At 38.4% G+C, this 19301-nt stretch overlaps 1 protein-coding gene across 1 annotated transcript; it reads right to left on the minus strand.

Annotated features, from left to right (window-relative positions):
- Positions 1 to 15580: 15580 nt before the first annotated feature.
- On the minus strand, positions 15581 to 16567 carry LOC107472495 (uncharacterized). Its single transcript, XM_016092018.1, has one exon. The coding sequence runs from the start codon at positions 16565 to 16567 to the stop codon at positions 15581 to 15583; it is 987 nt and encodes a 328-aa protein (XP_015947504.1).
- Positions 16568 to 19301: the final 2734 nt, after the last annotated feature.

A 19301-nucleotide genomic window follows, 5' to 3' on the forward strand; every position in this document is an offset into this window, starting at 1 on the left:
GAAAGTGCAAAGATGAACATGGTATCAACCTGTAGTAAGGCCAACTGACCTCTTCACCTTCCAAGAAGTGTAACTCGAGTTGTAGAGCTCTAAACGATGCGCTTCCAAATGGGTTGGAAAGTAGAAATCCAGGGCTTTCCAACAATATATAGTAGTATGAAGTGGACATTAATTTTGAGCTCTAGAACCTGGCAATATTAATCCCTTGAACGCTAACGTTATTGGCACTCACTTTTGTCAATAACGCCAGCGACTATGCCAGCGACCCTGTCCCCTTCAAATCAGCATAACATGGGTTACAGAGGTCCAATAGAGGTGATTTTAGTTGCATTAGAAAGCTGACATTAAGATCTTTCCAAAGATATATAATAGTCTATAGTGGGCATAAAATTGGAGTACAAACAAGAGGCATCCTTTAAGCCCCAAAAGCACCAACTGGGTAGCAAGTATGACATTAGCCACACTAACTTCAGCACTAATGCCACACTTGTAGCGTTAGTATGGCTAATGGTAGCATTAACATTAGCACCTAGACCTCAACTTGATTCACTTACAAGGCCCACCCAACCTCAAGGAAGCAAGCCCACAAGTATCAATCAATCAAGGCCACAAGAAGCATCTAGAATAGTTAATTTTCATTTCATTGTAATTTGCTTTTAATTTCATTTCATTTTGCAATTTAGGAGAGCCTATAAAAAGGCCTTAGTTTCTACAATGAACTCATTCAGGAATCCGGGGATTGAAAAGGGGTCTTCGGACTCCCTCTCCTCCTACACTCTTCTTCCTTTTCTCTTTTTCCTTTTCTTAGTAGTAGTTAAATTTTAGTTTGTACATTTCATTTATGAACTTTGAAGTTTCAATTTCAGTTTTAATCTTCATCTTTATTTTTTTGCACTTTCTTTCTTTTCTATTTTGATAGAGCAATGAACAACTAACTCTTTATATTGGGTTAGAGAGCTCTATTGTGATTTAATGGATCAATTGTAGTTTTTATTCTTCTTCTTCTTTCTTTTCTCTTGATTTTACTAGAGAGCTTTCGATCTTCATCTAATTGGGTAATTGTCTCGGAAGTGAAATTGCTCATACTTTGATTTCCTCTGAACCTTGGAAGAGGAATGAGGAAATCATGCTAGAAATGCTCTCTCACATTAGGATTAGGTTGGGGGTTGGATGGATATTGTGACATTTAATCCTACCAATACTTTGATCTATGAATGTGTGTGGTATAATCAGTGACCAAACTTCATCTCTTCTCATGAGCAATTAAATCAAGGAATTGGGAAATTGTTCAAGCTTAGAGAGATTGCATTGCCAAGGAATTGGGATCCAATCACTTAAGATTGCCTAGGAGATCAATGAATGCATTGATTGAGGAAGAGATGAGAATGAACTTGATCCAGAGGACTGCAATATCTCTTGATCCCAATGACCATTTTATTTTTAGTTCTTACATTTACTTTTCTTGCCATTTTACTTTTCTGCACTTTATTGCTTTCTTTACTTTTATGCCATTTACATTTCCTTGTTACTTATCACTCAAATATGATTCATCTAACTAGGATAATCAATTAACCATTGATTGCTTAATCCGTTATCCCTGTGGATTCGACCTCACTCTATTGCGAGATTTTACTTGACAACAATTCGGTATACTTGGCGAAGGGAAATTTGTTAAGAGACATGTTTCCGTGTATCAAGTTTATGGCGCCATTGCCGGGGATTAATTCTGATTAAGAAACTACCAATTGATTGATTTACTAGATTAGATACTTTTGTCTTTGTTTTCTTTTGTTTCTTTATTTTCTTTTGCTAACTAACTGTTTGTGATATTGCCTCACTGGGAATTTCCTCATCTGTGACAAGGGGAATTCCAATCTCTTTTATCTTGGTAATTGTTGTTTGATACAGAGTAATTTGAAGAAAAATAGAGTATAGATCAACTTTTGATCAATCAAGTTACTTGGGATACTTCTCACCACCACAAAATAATTCATGGTATTATAATAATGGTGGTTCAGAATATCAAAAACATGAAACAGGGTGCTTCCCAGGGTCACAAAATGGTCCATATTTTGATGACTTTGATCACTACTCAAGCTGTGCCTGGGAAGATCAAAACCAAAGAAATTTCACTTATTCACACCCCATTCATCAAGAGCCATCATCCTTTAATTATTCAGCCTCACCTCCTAGCTTTCTAGATCAAAACCTTTCACCACTTGGATATGCCTCAACATAAAATTCCTTCCCACATCCATATAATTCATCTCACCACTCACACAATTCATTACATTATACACAAAATTCTTCTCACAGTCCACAAAACCCATATCATTACCCACAAGAGTCATACCACTCTCAGAACATAGAATCACAAAACAACCAATTCCATTCGCAAAATAGTCACCCTCAACCTCCAAATTCCAACCCAGTTGCACACCCTCCCCTCGAGGATAAGCTATCAAGGATAGAGAACCTATTGGCAATTCTCTTGGAAGAATCTAAGGACATGAGGACTTTCAAAGAGGAATTAAAATCCATTATGCAGAACCGGGGGGGCTGCCCTTAAGAAGCTTGAGGTACAAGTTGGATATCTATCAAAGCAAATCACTACCCACAATTCTCTTAGTGGTACCATGGCAAACCCAAGGGAGGAATCAGAAGAACAAGAAAAGGAGGCATCCATACCAAGTAAGATTTCTATGAAGAAGGAGGAGGTTATGTGAGTATATAAACCCAAAGCTCCATACCCACAGAGGCTACTAAGGGTGATAAAGGAACATGCAAACTCACTCCCAAAAGGCTCAATGCAACACCATGCAGAAGAAAGGCAGGAAGTCAATCAAGGGAGTCCATATTACTCTAATGACATAGAGAGTTGCATAAAGGGTGAGTTCATTGAACCACCAATTCAAGAAGCTCTTGATGAAGAAGACACTCCAACCATCATACAACACCCAAGTTCTGAAATCAAGGTGGTGAAGGCAATCAACATGAGCACTAAAAAGAGGATGGTGACCAAGAAAAGAAGGACAATATCCATAAAGAAGAAAAGGTCAACCAAAAGCCATCCCACCTCTACCCCAACATGCAAGTTTACTCAAGCTAACAACAAAAGAAAGCTTGCTGGGGAGAGACACTCAAAACAAGGGGCATTAACTGGCTCCTCTTTCCTCTTGAGGTCATTCCTCTTAACAAACTGGAAGAAGAGGAAGAAAGTCATGAACAACATGTCAAGCTAATGACATTAAAAGATCGCTTGTTGGGAGGCAACCCAACCGTTGGTAACATTTCTTTGCTTTACTTAGTTTACTTTAAATAATTTGGCATATGATTGCATTCTAAGTTTGGTGTTGCCATACAACAATTTGATTTTCAATCTTCACTGGGTACTTGCAACAATCTAAATTGAGAGTGTCACACTAAGTTTAGTGTTGCCACTTATCTTTCATGCAAGGTACCAAGCACACCACTTATTAATGCAATCAAAATGTCTCTGTTTGTATCTCTTGTGCCTTTATTGTATCCTTAATCTTGCTTGCTGAAAGACATGCATACCCACACTTCATTCTAAGACATTCATAATCCATCATAGACCCCATCACCACTATTTTAATTATTGCTTGAGTATAAGCAATCATGCTAAGTTTGGTGTGGGAAGGGGAAGAATATGAGAAAAAGGGCAACAACAATGAAGATGAACTACAAGGTGGTAAAGTTCCTTTTTCCTCTTACTTATTTTCTGCACTTTAAATTGCATAATTGTCTTCTATTTTCTTTGTATGCATGTGTGATTACTCCTTGTGAAGAAGCATAATTTGATATTTGATTTGTAACATGTTGCTATGATATCATGATTATCATCTTGAATTTTACTTGCACCCAATATCTCTAAGAATTCAACAAAGAAATCATTCTTTTGAAAGGAAAATATTAAAGAATTTTATAAATCTTGGGGCAAGCAAAAGATTAAGAGGAGTGGAGGTTCTGATTGTATGATTGTGTATTGAGGTTGCATGTTTGTGAAAACTTGCATGGGAGCTCATAGATAGGAAATGAAGTTTAGAGAAGTATTATGAAATTTCTCAAACATCTGTTGATCCAAGAAGCAGTAACAAAAGAAAAAAAAACAAAGAACAAGCCCAAGGCTCTGAGCATCAATTACTAGGAAGAATTAATAGAAACAAAAAGAAAGAAACAAGAACTCAAAGAGTTATTGTCCTAGTTAAATGCTTGTGGTGGATTTGTGTCAAAGAGAGAGGCTTGAGCAAGTATATCCTAAGGGGTGCTTCAACACCTAATACCTTAGACCAACTGGTTTGGAGTATTGATTGAAAGCTTATCTTAAAAAGTCGCTTTGAGACATGATACCTAGAGTCGAGGCCAAGATACAAAAAGAAATTCCAATTAAGAGAATTTTTTGTGCATAGTTCTTTTCATGCTTGGGGACAAGCAAGATTTAAGTTTGGTGTTGTGATGGCATGGCATCTTGGCTAGTTTTACTAGCCATTTTTTGTATGCTTTAGGTTGGTTTCATGCATTTTCTTAGGAAATAAGCAAGTATTTGGTTGAAAATGCAATCATACCATGATTTAAGCAAACATTGTGAATTTTGAATGAATTCATAAGAATTATGCATGAATTGAATGATAAAATAGATGATGCATGATCCCATGATTAAGGGCAAGACTTTGATGCATTTTGTTTGATTGATTTCAGGTAACAAGAAGTAGAGAAGAGCCACGTTAGTACCACTAACATGGCCATTAATGTTGAAGAAAAGAGAAGCCCCAACGTTAGTGAGAAGGTTAATGGCATTAATATGGAAGGAAGAAAAGATTGGAATGTTAGTGGTAAAAGTAAACACCACTAACATTAGCGAAAGGCAAGAAGACCCACGTTAGTTTTCACGTTAGTTACATTAATGTGGGAACTAACGTGGAAGGAAAGGGAAACTCCAACGTTAGTGGAAAAAGTGAACGCCACTAATGTTTGCGAAGCCAAGAACACCCACATTAGTGGCCACGTTAGTGCCACTAACGTAGGCATTAACGTGGAAGAAAGGAGGCAGCTGTGAAAGTTAGTGGAAAAAGTGAACGCCACTAACGTTTCCGAAGCAAAGAAGGCCTACGTTAGTGGCCACGTTAGTGACACTAAGGTGGACATTAACATGGGCAAAATCTCACCCGGCAGCCTGACCATGACTTTTTCAAACAGAAATAACTTGAGCCACAAAGCTCCAAATGAGGTGATTCCAGTCGCATTGGAAAGTAGAATTCCAGAGCTTTCCAAGCATATATGGCACTACATGGTGGACACTAAATTTGAGGGAGAAAACCTGCCCTAAAATTGCAAAGATGAACATGGTATCAATCTGTAGTAAGGCCAGCTGACCTCTTCACCTTCCAAGAAGTGTAACTCGAGTTGTAGAGCTTTAAACGATGTGCTTCCAAATGGGTTGGAAAGTAGACATCCAGAGCTTTCCAAAAATATATAGTAGTATGAAGTGGACATTAATTTTGAGCTCCAGAACCTGGCAATATTAATTCCTTGAACGCTAATATATAATAGTCTATAGTGGGCATAAAATTGGAGTACAAACAAGAGGCATCCTTTAAGCCCCAAAAGCACCAACTGGGTAGCAAGAATGACATTAGCCACACTAACTTCAGCACTAACGCCACACTTGTAGCGTTAGTGTGGCTAATGGTAGCACTAACATTAGCACCTAGACCTCAACTTGATTCACTTACAAGGACCACCCAACCTCAAAGAAGCAAGCCCACAAGTATCAATCAATCAAGGCCACAAGAAGCATCTAGAATAGTTAAATTTCATTTCATTGTAATTTTCTTTTAATTTCATTTTATTTTGCAATTTAGGAGAGCCTATAAAAGGCCTTACTTTCGACATTGAATTCATTCGGGAATCCGGGGATTGAAGAGGACTCTTCGGACTCCCTCCCCTCCTACACTCTTCTTCCTTTTCTCTTTTTCCTTTTCTTAGTAGTAGTTAAATTTTAGTTTGTACTTTTCATTTATGAACTTTGAAGTTTCAATTTCAGTTTTAATCTTCATCTTTATTTTTCTGCACTTTCTTTCTTTTCTATTTTGGTAGAGCAATGAACAGCTAACTCTTTTCATTGGGTTAGAGAGCTCTATATTGATTTAATGGATCAATTGTAGTTTTTATTCTTATTCTTCTTTCTTTTCTCTTGATTTTACTAGAGAGCTTTCGATCTTCATCTAATTTGGTAATTGTCTCGAAAGAGAAATTGCTCATACTTTGATTTTCTCTGAACCTTGGAAGAGGAATGAGGAAATCATGCTAGAAATGCTCTCTCACATTAGGATTAGGTTGGAGGTTGGATGGATATTGTGACATTTAATCCTACCAATACTTTGATCTATGAATGTGTGTGGTATAATCAATGACCAAACTTCATCTCTTCCCATGAGCAATTAAATCAACGAATTGGGAAATTGTTCAAGCTTAGAGAGATTGCATTGCCAAGGAATTGGGATCCAATCACTTAAGATTGCCAAGGAGATCAATGAATGCATTGATTGAGGAAGAGAAGAGAATGAACTTTATCCAGAGGATTGCAATATCTATTGATCCCAATGTTCATTTTATTTTTAGTTCTTACATTTACTTTTCTTGCCATTTTACTTTTCTGCACTTTATTGCTTTCTTTACTTTTATTCCATTTACATTTTTTTGTTACTTATCACTCAAATATGATTCGTCTAACTAGGATAATCAATTAACCATTGATTGCTTAATCTGTTAATCCCTGTGGATTCGACCTCATTCTATTGTGAGTTTTTACTTGACGACAATTCGATATACTTGCCGAAGGGAAATTTGTTGAGAGACAAGTTTCCGTGCATCAGAGGTACAATATAAGTGGTTCTCCTTCCCATGGCCGGGTTAGAATAGGTGGTTGTCCCAAGAATCTTTTGAAATCTTGGAAGACCTGCTCGTACTCCATCGTCCATTCAAGCATCTCTCCCTTCCTTAGGGTGGAGTAGAAGGGGAGAGATCTTATTGCCGATCCAGCTAAAAATCTAGGCAAGGCTGCCAATCTTCCATTGGTTGTTGTACCTCTTTGACATAAGTCGGGCTCTTCATGTCGAGTATGGCCTGGCATTTATCTGGATTTGCCTCGATTCCTCTTTGTGTGAGCATAAAATCCAAGAATTTTCCAGCTTCTACTGCGAAGGTGCATTTTGCAGGGTTAAGTCGCATGTCATGCCTTCTTATAGTGTCGAATACTTGGGTGAGGTTGGACAATAACGACTCTTCACTTTGTGTCTTTATTAACATGTCATCCACGTAGACTTCCATGACTTTTCCGATGTGGTCTGCGAAGACCTTATTCATTAATCTTTGATAAGTGGCTCTTGCATTTTTGAGTCCGAATGGCATGACGATGTAACAGTAGTTTGCTTTCGGGGTTAAGAATGAGGTTTTCTCTTGATCAGGTGGGTACATCGGGATTTGATTGTATCCCAAATAGGCATCCATAAACGAGAGGTATTTGTATCCGGAGGAGGCATCCACAAGAGCGTCAATACTTGGGAATGGATAAGGATCTTTTTGGCAGGCTTTGTTGAGATCAGTGTAGTTGGTGCACATGCGCCACTTCTCGCTTGATTTTTTTACCAAGACGACTGATAAACCACTATTATATGGTTTATCTTGTGCTCAATTGAGTGGTTTTTATCAAGCCTTTGCCCACTTATTCATATGATTTGCATGGTTTTACATTCTCCTTCCTGATTTTGTGCTATGATTGAAAACATGCTTCTTTGGTCTTAATTTTGCTATATTTAATCCTCTCTTATTACCATCGATGCCGTGATATGTATGTTAAGTGTTTTCAAGGATTACAGGACAGGAATGGCTTAGAGGATGGAAAGGAAGCATGCAAAAGTGGAAGGAATACAAGAAGTTGAAGGAACTACAAAGCTGTCCAGCCTGACTTCTTCGCTCTAAAACGGTCATAACATGAGCTATAGAGATCCAAATGACACGGTTCTAGTTGCGTTGGAAAGCTAACATTCGAGGCTTCGCAACGACATATAATTTGCCATAGCTGCTCCGAAGTTAAGCTACATGAACGCGTGAATGACGCGTCCGCGTCGCATCTGCGAACTTCAATCCACGCAAACGCGTGGACGACGCCTCCACGCCACTTTGCCGCGACCTGTACGGACCAGAAAGCACTGGGAGTGACTTTTGGGCTGTTTTGACCCATTTTTAAGCCCAAAAAACACAGATTAAAGGCTGCAAAGTGAAGGAATGAAGGGAGGACTCATAACACACTTTTCATAATTTTAGATGTAGTTTTTAGAGAGAGAGGTTCTCTCCTCTCTCTTATGATTAGGATTAGGATTAGGATTTATTTAGGATTAGGATTTATCTCATCTTCATATCAGGTTCAATATTCCTTTATTTTGACTTCTCTTATGTTTAATTATATATGTTGCCAATTTGGCTTAATGACATTCATGTTATGATTTTCTTAATTAATATTATATGAGGTATTTCAAATTTAAGATTTCTTTCTTTTATTTATGTTACTATTGCTTCCCATCTGAAGGAATTTTTATTCAAGTAGATTTTTCTGCCTTTTTACTCTGGTTGATTAATTGCTGACTCTTGAGTTATCAAACTCATTGTTGACTGAAAATTGGAATTCTTCAAGAATTAATTCGAGTTCCACTAACTCTAGCCTTTCCCAAGAAAAGACTAGGACTTGAGGAATAAAATTTAATTCATCCACTTAACTTACCTTCATAGTTAGAGGTTGACTAAGTGGGATTAAAATTCAATTCTCATCACAATTGATAAGGATGGGACTTCCAGTTCTAATACCTTGCCAAAAGTTTATTTTATTATTACTATTTTAATTTTCTTATCATTTAACATACTTCTTTCTTACTTTCAAAACCTCCAATTTACAAGACTCATAACTAATAATAAGAACATACCTCCCTGCAATTCCTTGAGAAGACGACCCGAGTTTTGAATACTTCGGTTATCAATTTATTTAGGGGTTTGTTACTTGTGACAACCATAACGTTTGTACGAAGGAATTTTTTGTTGGTTTAGAATCTATACTTACAACACGACTATATTTTTATAAAATTCTTTACTAGCAAAAATCCTAATGTCAAAATGGCGCCGTTGTCGGGGAATTGCAAACGTGTGCCTTATTATTGGTTATTGTAAATATTTTTTCAAAAAAAAATTTCAGATTTTTATTTTAAAAATTTTTTTATCTTATCTTATCTTATTTTTCAAAGTTGTTTTTATTTTCTTCTACTACTGTGAACTCTCACCCCTTTGGCTATGAGTCTGGTTACAACTATGTTGCAGGAAGAGGAAGCTATAACAGGAATATGCATCAAAGTCAAAGCAATCGAAGATGGACGGAGCCAAGAGGATCTGATCATCCCTTTAGGCAACAACACCTTCCAGGATATCATGGACAAAGACCATTCTACAATGCATACCAAGATGATAGATATGGTGGACCTCCTTGTGTTTACCAACAAGACCCACCATATGCCCATGAACCCCCTCCTCCTCAACATAAATTTGAACCACCAGACTCATAAGCCCCTTACCACCAAACACCCCCATATGACCCTAACCCTTATCCACCACTCCAACCACCATATGAACCATATATAGAACCACCCCAATTCCAACCTAGTTACTCCCAAGGACCACCACCTCCATATGCACCATGTCCATATCCATCAAGCCAAGAATCACAGGTTTACTTCGAAGAATCAATAGACCAATTTAATGCAACTCTTCATCAACTGGAGCAAGTAATAAATCGATTATTTTCCAAACGTTCAGACACTCAACAGACTCCCATGGCTTCATGTGGAGAATCTAATAAAGAACACATCACAAAGAAGATACTAGAAACTCCAGTGGGCAGCATAGAGCAAAACTTCGTACGGGAACAAGTAGAGAATGCTGTCATTGTAGAAGAAGAAGAGTTGGTTGAAGACTTAGGAGATGCTGAACCTCCATTGGAAAGTCTGTTCATAAAGCCTCCTTCCAAGATTTTTGAAATTGATGTTGAAGAGGGTGTACAACTTCCAAGGCATGTCATGGTTGAAGACTTGGAAGAGGTTGATCAAGAGATGGAGTTTAAAGAAGAAGAAGCACAACCTCCCATGCCCTTGAGAAGAGATCGAATTGGAAGAAAGCTACCAAGAGGAAGAGGTTCATATTGAAGAAGCTTGCAAAGAGGTGGTAGTTGTCAAAGAAGAACACAAAGGAGTGGAACTTCCAAGTTCATTAGAAACACCTCTTCCAAGGCCATTATTGTCCAACACAACATTCAAGTGGGTAAAATTCCTATCCTTATCCTTTACTTTCCCACTTGAATATGGGCTACTAGAGACGGATGATCTGCTTAGAGCTCTTTTTGGCATTAAGAGTAAGAGGAAGATGGTAAGTGGTAAGAATTGTCCTGTAAGGTTCACTATGGTTGGAAGCTCAAAGTTTAAATGCAAAGGTTGGTGTAGAGCTCAACTGAATGGGTCTACGAGGTTGTTTGGCTGCTTCAGTGAGAATTCAGACTGCTTGCCACCCGGATGGAACAATATTGCTCAACTTGAAGATGGGTGTAAAAACAAGATTTGGGATCCAGGAATATATGAGGATCAACTTTGGGAGCTCATAGCTTGTGGAGAACTTCATCAATGCTTGGTACATTTACTTGGTATTGATAGAGCTTATTGGAAGTCCAAGCATTGGTGGAGGTTTCAAGATGAGTTCAAGCACAAGCCACCATGACAAGGAGCTCGCCAAATGTCTAACTTAAGGAATATAACTAAAAGTGCTGGGTGGGAGACAACCCACCATGGTATGACCGTTCCTTTTTCAGTTTAAATTTTAGTCTGTTTTTGAGTTTTGATTAAACCTGGAATTTTGCATAACATTCATTGCATTCTGCATAGTGCAATAAAAAAGAAAAAAGAAATCGCACGCGACGCGCCAGCGTCGCCGACGCGTCCCCGTCATAGGTGCATTGGGAAGAAAAGAAAAGTGAACAGAGAGTCACGCGAAAGCGTGGCTGGAGGCGTGCCTTTGGCACGAATTGATCCACGCGACCGCGTCGCTGACGCGTCCGCGTCATGTGGGAAAAATGCCTCCCACGCGTCCGCATCACCCACGCGAACGCGTGCCCTGAAATCGACGTAAAAAGGGTGTATGACCGAAAGTTGAGCTAGAATTAGGCTGGACTCGTGCTAGAAGCACCAGCCCTGCCACGCGTACGCGTGCCCCACGCGTCCGCGCCGTTTTCAAATTTAGACCATCCACGCGATCGCGTCAACCACGCGACCGCGTCACCCCAGATTTTTGGCAAAAATGCATTTAAACAGAGAGTTGTGCGTACGCGAGGCTACTCTCGCGCTACTAGCACGAATCGAGTCACGCGTCCGCGTTCCCCACGCGTCTGCATCACTTGAATTTATCACACCCCACACGATCGTATGCACCACGCGTCCGCGTCATATGCGACGCACAGCTTATCCAGACCAGCGCCAATTATCTTATCTTTTCTTTTCTAATCCTAATTTCTTCTATCTTTTCTTCTTTCTTCCTCCTTTCTTACTTTCTTTTTCTTTTCCATTGGTGCTAAAATTCTCTTTTACAACTATTGCATCTTTTCTTGAATTATTCTGGTGCTTCATGACTTGTTTTATTCTGATTGGGGTATTATTCATATGTCAATGCTAATTTTTATAATACTGATATTCCTTTTTGCATTGATATGCACTTACTCTATCTTGCATTACCCACACTCTCTCCCATTGTTGCAACTTTTTACACTATTGATATGCCATGTGCTTTTGTTATTTTCTCACTTGCATGTTGTAGCTACCATGTAATTGAGACCTTTATTATTTGGCATTAACACCCATATTTCATTTATGTTCTTATCTTTACTTCTGGGTTACTTTCCTTCTTTTCCTCTTCTTTCAGGATGGCCACCGAGGAAGGGAAAGGGAAAGCTTCTAAATGGGGAGACAAACAAGTCAATCTGCACAATCTATAGCGAAAGGCATCAGTTGGAGCAGCCCGTCCACTTATACATCTTAGCATGCACCGAGGACGGTGCAATCTTTAAGTGTGGGGAGGTCGATACCGATCTCTATGGGTTAGTTATTTTCTGACTCAACACCAATGTTTAAACTTCTCTGTAGTTAGTTCTTGCATTTGCATGTTTGATTGCATTATATTTAGATTTTGTGCATATTTTACCACCACTTGGTTGAAGTAATAAATTTCTTTTCAAGACTTTATTTTATAATATTTCACTAATTTAAATTAAAAATTAAAATTTTTATTGTGTTAAATTTGTTTGAAGTTGTATTTGGAACATGGTTTTTGAGCCAAAGAACACACAACCTGTGAGATTTGAGCTTATTTACATGGTTACATTATTTAACCATAAATTTTTATTCTTGTGTGTTTTCTTCTCTATAATTGCAATCGTTGCTTTGTTCCATTCTATATGTCCATTATTTAGTGTATGTACATGCTTGCATATGATTGAGGCCATATTTGATTATTAACTCACTTATCCCAAATAAGGCCTACCCTTTTATGTCACCCTTGATAGCCACCTTGAGCTCTTTACTCCCCTCTTGTTTTATAACCACATTACTAGCTTTAAGCAGAAAAACAAAATAAAAATTCCCAAGTTGAATTCTTGGTTAGCTTAAGATAGAAATTGTGTATAATTTAAGTGTGGGGAATTTTATGGGAACATGGGATGATAGAAAAAAATAGGGAATTGAATTGAATAAGTTATTTGAAAATTTGGAAAGCATGCTCATGTGAAATCAAAATAATTAAATTATCATGTGCATTGATAAGAAAATAAAAAATAATAAATAAATAAAAATAAAAATAAAAATAATTATTAAGTAATTAAATAAGGGGATATGAAAAATAATATATATTACTCCAAATGCAAAATAAAAAGAATCAATGCACATGGGACGAAACTCAAAAACAAGTTTGATACATGAGCGTATAATACAAAAGTGGGAATATTTTGGGTAGCTAGGTAAAGCATTTTAAATTATATAAAGTGTGTATGTTAGGTGAGATCTTAGACAAATCAAGGATTCACTTTGTTAGCTCACTTAGCCTTATACATATATCCTCACCTTTACCTTAGCCCCATTACAACCTTGAAAAGACCTCATGATGTTTGTATTGGTACATTTAATATATGTTGATTGGTTAGATGAAGAACAAAGTTTTAGAAAGTATGATTAGAGAAGAATAGAGTGATTGACCCTAGACACTTGAGAAACTAGAGTGATATACACTACCAATGAGGGTTCAGTGCTTGATTCTATGTTCCCTACTTTCATGAGCTGTCTTCTTACAAGTTTACTTGTCTTTTATTGTGTAATTTGAATTAGTAGAATTTGATTCATGTTTGCCTTGGAGAACTTATTTTCTTTTAACCAAGTAGGTAGAAATATTTTACATGTAGTTGCATTCACATAGATAGGTTGCATTGCATACTCTCTATCATTCCTCTTCACTTCTTTATAGCTTCTCTTGAGCTTAGCATGAGGACATGCTAATGTTTAAGTGTGGGGAGGTTGATAAACTACTATTTTATGGTTTATCTTATTCTCAATTGAGTGGTTTTTATCAAGCCTTTGCCCACTTATTCATATGATTTGCATGGTTTACATTCTCCTTCCTGATTTTGTGCTATGATTAAAAAGATGCTTCTTTGGTCTTAATTTTGCTATATTTAATCCTCTCCTATTACCATTCGATACTGTGATATGTGTGTTAAGTGTTTTCAGAGATTACAGGGCAGGAATGGCTTAGAGGATGGAAAGGAAGCATGCAAAAGTGGAAGGAATACAAGAAGTTGAAGGAACTGCAAAGCTGTCCAGCCTAACCTCTTCGCACTCAAACGGTCATAACTTGAGCTACAGAAGTCCAAATGACGCAGTTCTAGTTGTGTTGGAAAGCTAACATTTGGGGCTTCGTAATGATATATAATTTTCTATTACTGCAACAAAGTTAAGCGACACAAATGCGTGAATGATGCATCCACGTCGCATCTGTGAACTTTAATCCACGCAAACGCGTGGACGACGCCTCCGCGTCACTTTGCCGCAACCTGTACGGACCAGAAAGCGCTAGGAGTGACTTCTGGGCTATTTTTGACCAAGTTTTAAGCCCAGAAAACACAGATTAAAGGCTGCAAAGTGGAGGAATGAAGGGAAGACTCATAACACACTTTTCATAATTTTAGATGTAGTTTTTAGAGAGAGAGGTTCCCTCCTCTCTCTTAGGATTAGGATTAGGATTTATGTTAGGATTAGGATTTATCTCATCTTCATATCAGGTTCAATATTCCTTTATTTTGACTTCTCTTATTTTTAATTATATATGTTGCCAATTTGGCTTATTGACATTCATGTTATGATTTTCTTAATTAATATTATATGAGGTATTTCAGATTTAAGATTTCTTTCTTTTATTTATGTTACTGTTGATTCCCATCTGAAGGCATTTTTATTCAAGTAGATTTTTCTGCCTTTTGGCTCTGGTTGATTAATTGGTGACTCTTGAGTTATCAAACTCATTGTTGACTGAAAATTGGAATTCTTCAAGAATTAATTCGAGTTCCACTAACTCTTGCCTTTCCCAAGGAAAGACTAGGACTTGAGGAATAAAAATTAATTCATCCACTTAACTTACCTTCATAGTTAGAGGTTGACTAAGTGGGATTAAAATCCAATTCTCATTACAATTGATAAGGATAGGACTTCCAGTTCTAATACCTTGCCAAAAGTTTATTTTATTATTACTATTTTAATTTTCTTATCATTTAACATACTTCTTTCTTACTTTTAAAACCCCCAATTTACAAGACACATAACCAATAATAAGAACATACCTCCCTACAATTCCTTGAGAAGACGACCTGAGGTTTGAATACTTCGGTTATCAATTTATTTAGGGGTTTGTTACTTGTGACAACCATAACGTTTGTACGAAGGGATTTTCTGTTGGTTTAGAATCTATACTTACAACGCGACTATATTTTTATAAAATTCTTTACTAGCAAATATCCTAACCTTCAACGACGTTAGCTAGCCATAGTGGGTACTTGCTTCTCTTAAGAATCCTGCCTCCAGTAGAGCTTGCACCTGCTCTTCCATAGCTTGGGATCATTCTGCTTCGAGCTTTCTACGTCTCTGTTGTACTGGCCGAGAACCTAGGTAGACTGCCAGCTTGTGGCACATTAACTTGGGGTCTATGCCCGGCATGTTTGCGGCCTTCCAAGTAAAGAGGTCGACATTACTTCGTAAGAACTGTATGAGGGACTCTTTTTCGTCCCCTTTTAGGATTGTGCCAATATTGGTCATTTTATCTAGAGTATCTCCGATTTAAACTTTTTCTGTTATACCTTCAGGTTGTGGACGATGTTCTTCCTGTCCTCGAACTCTCCCGAGCTCAACGGCGTGAATTTCTTCTCCTTTGCCTTTGAGGTTCAGACTTTCGTTGTAGCAGCGGCGCGCTGTCTTCTAGTCTGCTCTTCTGTGGTTAGGAACTTCATGCATAGATGTGGAGTAGATACGACTGTGCCAAGCTGATTTAGCGTTGTCCGACCTATCAGGGCATTGTAGGCTGAACCTACGTCGACCACAATATAGTCTATGTTGAGTGTCCTTGACCGACTTCCTTTTCCAAAGGCGGTGTGCAAGGAGATATATCCAAGTGGTTGGATTGGAGTGTCTCCCAGCCCAAATAGGTTGTTTGGATATGCTTTGAGCTCTTTTTCCTCTAGGCCGAGTTTGTCAAAGGTCGTTTTGAACAGAATGTACGCCGAGCTTCCCTGGTCTACCAACGTGCGGTGGAGATTAGCGTTGGCTAATATGATAGTGGCGACCAAGGGATCGTCATGTCCTGAGATGACACCAGCTGCGTCTTCTTTAGTGAAGGTGATAGTGGGGAGTTCAGGTTCTCCTTCTACTTCTTTGACATGATATATCTCCTTCAGATGTCTTTTGCGAGATAATTTGGAGACTCCTCCTCCTGTAAATCCTTCATCTATCATGTGGAAGTGTCTCTCCGGAGTGCAACGTGGTCGTTCAGTTCGTCCAACCTCTTCTTCTCTTCTTCTTTTTCTTGGCTCGTCTGATTTGTTGGCTAAGTACCGATCTAGTCTTCCCTTTCTTACCAATTTTTCTATGATATTCTTTAGATCGAAGCATTCGTTGGTGGGATGTCCGTAGATTTGATGGTATTCACAGTACTCTATCCGATCTCCCCATCCCTTCTTGCTTTTGAGTGGGCGAGGTGGAGGTATCTTTTTTGTTTGGCATACGAGAGACACCCGAAGAGGGGTGTAATTGTGATATTTCTTGATCTTTTCGCCATGCTGGTCTTCTTTTTTCTTGGATTCTTTATCCTTATCATGGGAAGAATAGGAGAGTCTGAATTTTGAGGTCTCTCCTAATCTGGAGTTTTCCTTCATATTGATATATTTTTCTACTTGTTCTTGTACTTCATTTAGAGATGTGGGATGTTTTTCGATATGGAGTGACTAAAAGGTCCTTCTTGTAGGCCATTGATGAGGCTTGTAATGGCTACTTCTGTTGGTAGATTTTGTATGTCCAAACATGTCTTGTTGAATCTTTCCATGTAGCTACAAAGACTTTCCCGATCTCCTAGCTTGATCCCTAGTAGACTTGGGGCGTGTTTAGTTTTCTCCTTCTGGATGGAGAATATGGCTAGAAACTTTTTGACTAAGTCGTCAAAGCTTGGGATGGACCTGGGGGGCAAGTTGTCAAACTATTTAATCACTGTTTTTATTAGAGTGGTTGGGAAGGCTTTGCATCAAGTTACATCTGAGGCGTCAGTGAGATACATTCTACTTCGGAAGTTGCTGAGATAATGGATGGGATCTGTCATGCCATCGTACAGGGTCATGTCGGGAGGTTTGAGTCTTTTGGGATTTTGGCCTTCATGATCTCGTTGGTGAATGGGTCTTGGTCTTTGCGGGAGCTATCCTCGAGGCTGGATCGGGTAGTTTTAGCTTTGAGATCGGCTTCGATCTTCAGGAGCTTGTCCTCTAATTCGCGGCTTCGCCTAGCATCTCTTCGCAAGTCTCTCTCGGCTTCCCGCTGGTACTCGACCTCCTTTTCAAGTTGTTTTAGACGATCCTAAAGTGCCTCCATGGCTCCTGTGCTTGGGGAGTTCTTGTCTTTGTTAGGTTGAGAAGTGCCATCTAGTGTAACCTCCGCTTTCTTGTGTGGCGTTCGGTTCTCTAAATCAGAGTTGTGGTCATTGTCAAGGTTGTCTGCCATGATTATGGGATGACATCCAGGTTCCCCGGCAACGGCGCCAATGTTCCGAGGGTTACCTGAAACTGTAGGTCGATCTCGGACGAGATCTTTTGTACTGGTCGGTGCTGTTGAGTCCGACTTAATGATGGTGGCCGGAGCCACCGTGTCCGACTAGTTAGACTTGGCGGTGGTGCTGATCCTTCGTCACCGGAGGGTGGTGGTACATGCAAGGAACTCCGATACTTAAGTTAGCAAGAGTATTAAGCAGGTTTTTAGTAGAATCAGAGTATGAGTTATACCTGGGTGCTCTAGTGTATTTATAATAGTGTGGAGTGACCTTTCTGGAGATAAGATAGTTATCTATCTTATCTTTGAGTGAAGTCTTCTTATCTTCAAGGGAACCGCCCTTATCTTTATAGGCTTGGACTGCCTTTGAACTTGGGTCGTGTTCCTCTGCTTGGGCCCTTTTTGGGCTTTTCTGGTGGTTTGGCCGAGCTCTTTGAGAAGAGGTCAGATAACCCGACCTGAAGAGGTCGGTTGACTTGTCGTTTAAACATTTCGGGTCGGTCAGTTTGACCCAGTGTATGAACACTTTCTATGTAAAATTTGAAAATTAGAGAGAAAGAAAAAAAAGTTATATTAGTCTAGATACGTTCCCAAAAGTCACAATTTAAGCTCTCAAGAGAACAAGAATTTTGTTCACAACATTCCAGAACCTAAGTTTCTGTCTTCTAAACTCATAGAGAAAATTACCAATATAATACTCCACCCGTTCAACCATAATTTCAGAAATCTAACTATTAGATAGTACTCTTAAACAGCATTTGGAGGAAGTTTGGAAAGTTAGAAAACTCTTAAAAACGAAGAAAAATCATTTTTCAGTAAATCAGGATGTATGCGTATTGTAAAACCCAAGAAATTAGTAAATAATTAGCAAATAAATTAATTATTTTCTAGGAAATTAGAAAATGGAATTTTATAGTTTAATGAGATAGAGAAAATTAAAATAAGAATTTTTACACTAATTTTAAAGAATTTGGCCCAAAATTGGGCCGAACCGGGCGAACTGGACCCAAATAGGCCTAAGCCCACCACCCAACTCCTATATAAAGGCAAGCATCAGCCTTTCATTTTCCTTCCCATTGAATTCACGTAGCTGAGAAGAAGAGAAGAATGGGGGTTTGGCACTATTCACCACAATATTAAATCACCAATAACTTTTGATCCTAAGCTCCAATTGACGAGCCGTTAGCGGCCATGAATTCATCTTGAAATCCTCTACGAACCCACTCAACAATTTGGAAAGGAATAAGCTATTTCTCTCCCAGTATCTCTCTCCTTAAATTTGAAAATATTAGGTTCTTGGGCTTTGAGATTTTGTGATTTAATGATGTTAGGTGTACTCGAGTAATGAGGAATCACTGGACCTTTTTCCCAATCCCCCATTGGTAAGGTGAAGAATCTTTAAACCTTGTGAAATTGTGTATATACCAAACCCTATATTGATTTAGTGGTGTTTATATGATATTAGATGAAATTATATGTATTGGTGGAAAATTTGTGGAGTTGGAAGCTGAATTTTCTGTTTGGAGAGATTTAGAGTTTTAGGTTTTATGGAACGGTGGTCATTTGTGGCGTTCCAAGCTTAGGGGAGAAATCGGCCAAGGTATGGTTTGGGTTTCTCGTGTTTAATATATAATGTTTCGTGGAAACTTAGGACAAGTTGAATATGTGCTTGGAGCATGTTTAATGATTTTAGTTGTCTATATATGTTAAAATGATGAGGTATTGCTTGATTGATAATTTATTGATGTGAATGTGGTTGGTGTTGGTAAAATTAATTGATGAATGATGATTTTAATGCTAATGAATGAGGATTAAAACTGTCAACATATGGACGTTGATAAATTGACAATTGTGGTT

The sequence above is a fragment of the Arachis duranensis genome, chromosome 1 (genome assembly GCF_000817695.3).
Source record: "Arachis duranensis cultivar V14167 chromosome 1, aradu.V14167.gnm2.J7QH, whole genome shotgun sequence".
Taxonomy (NCBI): Eukaryota; Viridiplantae; Streptophyta; class Magnoliopsida; order Fabales; family Fabaceae; genus Arachis; species Arachis duranensis.